Source organism: Palaemon carinicauda, chromosome 28, assembly GCF_036898095.1.
Source record: "Palaemon carinicauda isolate YSFRI2023 chromosome 28, ASM3689809v2, whole genome shotgun sequence".
In the NCBI taxonomy this organism is placed as follows: domain Eukaryota; kingdom Metazoa; phylum Arthropoda; class Malacostraca; order Decapoda; family Palaemonidae; genus Palaemon; species Palaemon carinicauda.
The window spans coordinates 95,568,907-95,571,408 of NC_090752.1; the positions used below are offsets into that span (position 1 = coordinate 95,568,907).

The window sequence follows — 2,502 nt, forward strand, 5'->3', positions numbered from 1 at the left end:
TTTCCCTGTTGGAGCCCCTGGGCTTATAGCATCCTGCTTTTCCAACATAGGTTGTAGCTTAGCAAGTAATAATAATAATAATAATAATAATGAATGCTCACATATGTCAACAGTTAAAATAAAATAACCAGTCTGTATATACAGTATATACTGTATATACAGTATATGTATGTATATATATATATATATATATATATCTCCTTATAATCCTTTATATAATAAAAAGCACGTGTCTGGCTATATATATATATATATATATATAAATATATATATATATAAATATATATATATATATATATACACACACACACACACATTATATATATATATATATATATATCTTTCCGGTCACGCTCATCAGCATTACTAGGTCAGCATTGTTGACCTGTGTTATCTGAGTACTATTAAATAAAAACTTTTCTTTAGACCAAGAAGTATTGTAATATTGTTTGCTATACAATTATAAAATTTAGGATTAGACCAGAAGCGTGGCAGGAATGCTTTGGCGTTAAAGCCAAATTTACAGAAATATAATAAATAATAGTTTCTGTGGAAATGGATGCATTATATATATAATATATATATATATATATATATATATATAAATATATATATATATATATATATATTACTTGACGAGATGGCTTATGAAGGAAGAAATTTACCCGCTCTAAATAGTTGATGATGTGACCTGTTGATGACGTTATCAAATCTGCACCTTTTCGATGAAGAAAAAATCGTTTATTTGAAAAGGCCTTAGAACAGTGGTTCTTAACCTTTTTCAGTGTTCGCACCCTTTTCAAATCAGCGGTCAGTTTTCGCACCCCCCTGGATTCTGAATATGTGAAAAAGCTAAAAATACAAATTTCATGTAATAATAAAACTTGCTTTTTATTCAATATTAGTTCATGCAGCTTATAGTTTCTTTCAAGAGAAAAAAATATGAGTGTATCAACAAGAATATTTTTTTTATTTGGTTCAAAATTACATTATATTTTGCCTGTACTGCACTGTAAACCTAGTGACTTTGTTGTTGCTGTATTTTCGCCATAATGGCATTAAATCTTAGTGTCTTAGTGCTGAGTGCTGCTCGCATGTCATGTTCAGAATTCAGCTGATTTCTGCTTTTCGTTTTGATGTGAAGTAGACAAGAAAATCCTTGCTCACACAAGTAAGTAGATGCAAAAGATACCAGCACTTTGGGTGTTTTCGTTGCTATTGCAGGGTATGCTTCCAGCTGAGAAGCCCAGAAGTGGTCCAGCTGACTATTGGTAAACTCCATTTGGTTTCCACGATTGTGTCTCATGTCGATGAGGTCTTCCTTGATGCTGCCATCATCTTTATCATCTTCCAAATTCTGCATGAAAGGGTTCAAGATCCAGTTTTTACAGGCTTGTAACTCTTCACATGAGAAGTAACCATCAAAGGAAATACACAGCAACTGCATATGTTCAACAATTTTTGCAACAAATGTTGGGGGCAGGGTAGAATTTTCTGTGACTGTCTCTTCCAGGAAGGGGAAATTTACCAAATTCCCCATCTTCACACGCTTTATCCAAAAGATTAGTTTTTCCTTGAATGCAGCCTATTTCTCGCTTGCAGTCACAATGTTAAGTCCCCTTCCCTGCAGAGGGAGATTGAGTTCATTGAGTGCTGAAAACACATCAGCCAAGTAGACAGGCATCTGAACAAAATTAGGGTCATTGAAATGTATGGCCAGTTCTTGTACCCGTTCATGAAGAAAATGGTGAATTTCTCCTCTCAGTTCAAACACACGATATAGCACACGACCACGTGACAGACACCTCACTTCAGTATGGTACAAAAGCACCGTGTGTTCCTGGCCTACTTGCTCACAAAGTGACTGAAACAATCGATGATTCAAACCCCGGCTGCGAAAAAAATATAAAGCCTAGGTAAAAACATATATTTTCTTCAGTATTTCACAGGTATCCTCGCACCCTTTAGGAACCAGGCTCGCACCCCGAGCACCCCCGGTTAAGAACCCCTGCCTTAGAAGATAGGCTTCCTTATGGACTAAAAATAGCTCATGAGAAAAGGCCTTAGAAGAGGCTTCCTTATGGACTAAAAATAGCTCATGAGAAAAGGCCTTAGAAGATAGGCTTCCTTATGGACTAAAAATAGCTCATGAGAAAAGGCCTTAGAAAATAGGCTTCCTTATAGACTAAAAATAGCTCATGAGAAAAGGCCTTAGAAGATACGCTTCCTTATGGACTAAAAATAGCTCATGAGAAAAGGCCTTAGAAGATACGCTTCCTTATGGACTAAAAATAGCTCATGAGAAAAGGCCTTAGAAGAGGCTTCCTTATGGACTAAAAATAGCTCATGAGAAAAGGCCTTAGAAGATACGCAGCTACGCTTCCTTACGCACGACGTAATAATTTTCACGAATGCCGGAATGTACCCAATTGGTCTCTGTGTAAATCTTTGGTTAAAAGCAAATAGACTGATAACATAAAAAATCGATAATGCGTACGATAT

General features: G+C 35.6%; 1 protein-coding gene across 1 annotated transcript; it reads right to left on the reverse strand.

The window, feature by feature from the left end:
• Window positions 1–1,018: 1,018 nt before the first annotated feature.
• On the reverse strand, window positions 1,019–1,540 carry LOC137621947 (protein FAM200C-like). The gene has a single exon (XM_068352447.1). The coding sequence runs from the start codon at window positions 1,538–1,540 to the stop codon at window positions 1,019–1,021; it is 522 nt and encodes a 173-aa protein (XP_068208548.1).
• Window positions 1,541–2,502: the final 962 nt, after the last annotated feature.

Coding starts and splice junctions, on each gene's coding strand:
- LOC137621947 (XM_068352447.1), bottom strand. CDS start 1,540: ATGGGGAATTTGGTAAATTTCCCCTTCCTGGAAGAGACAGTCACAGAA.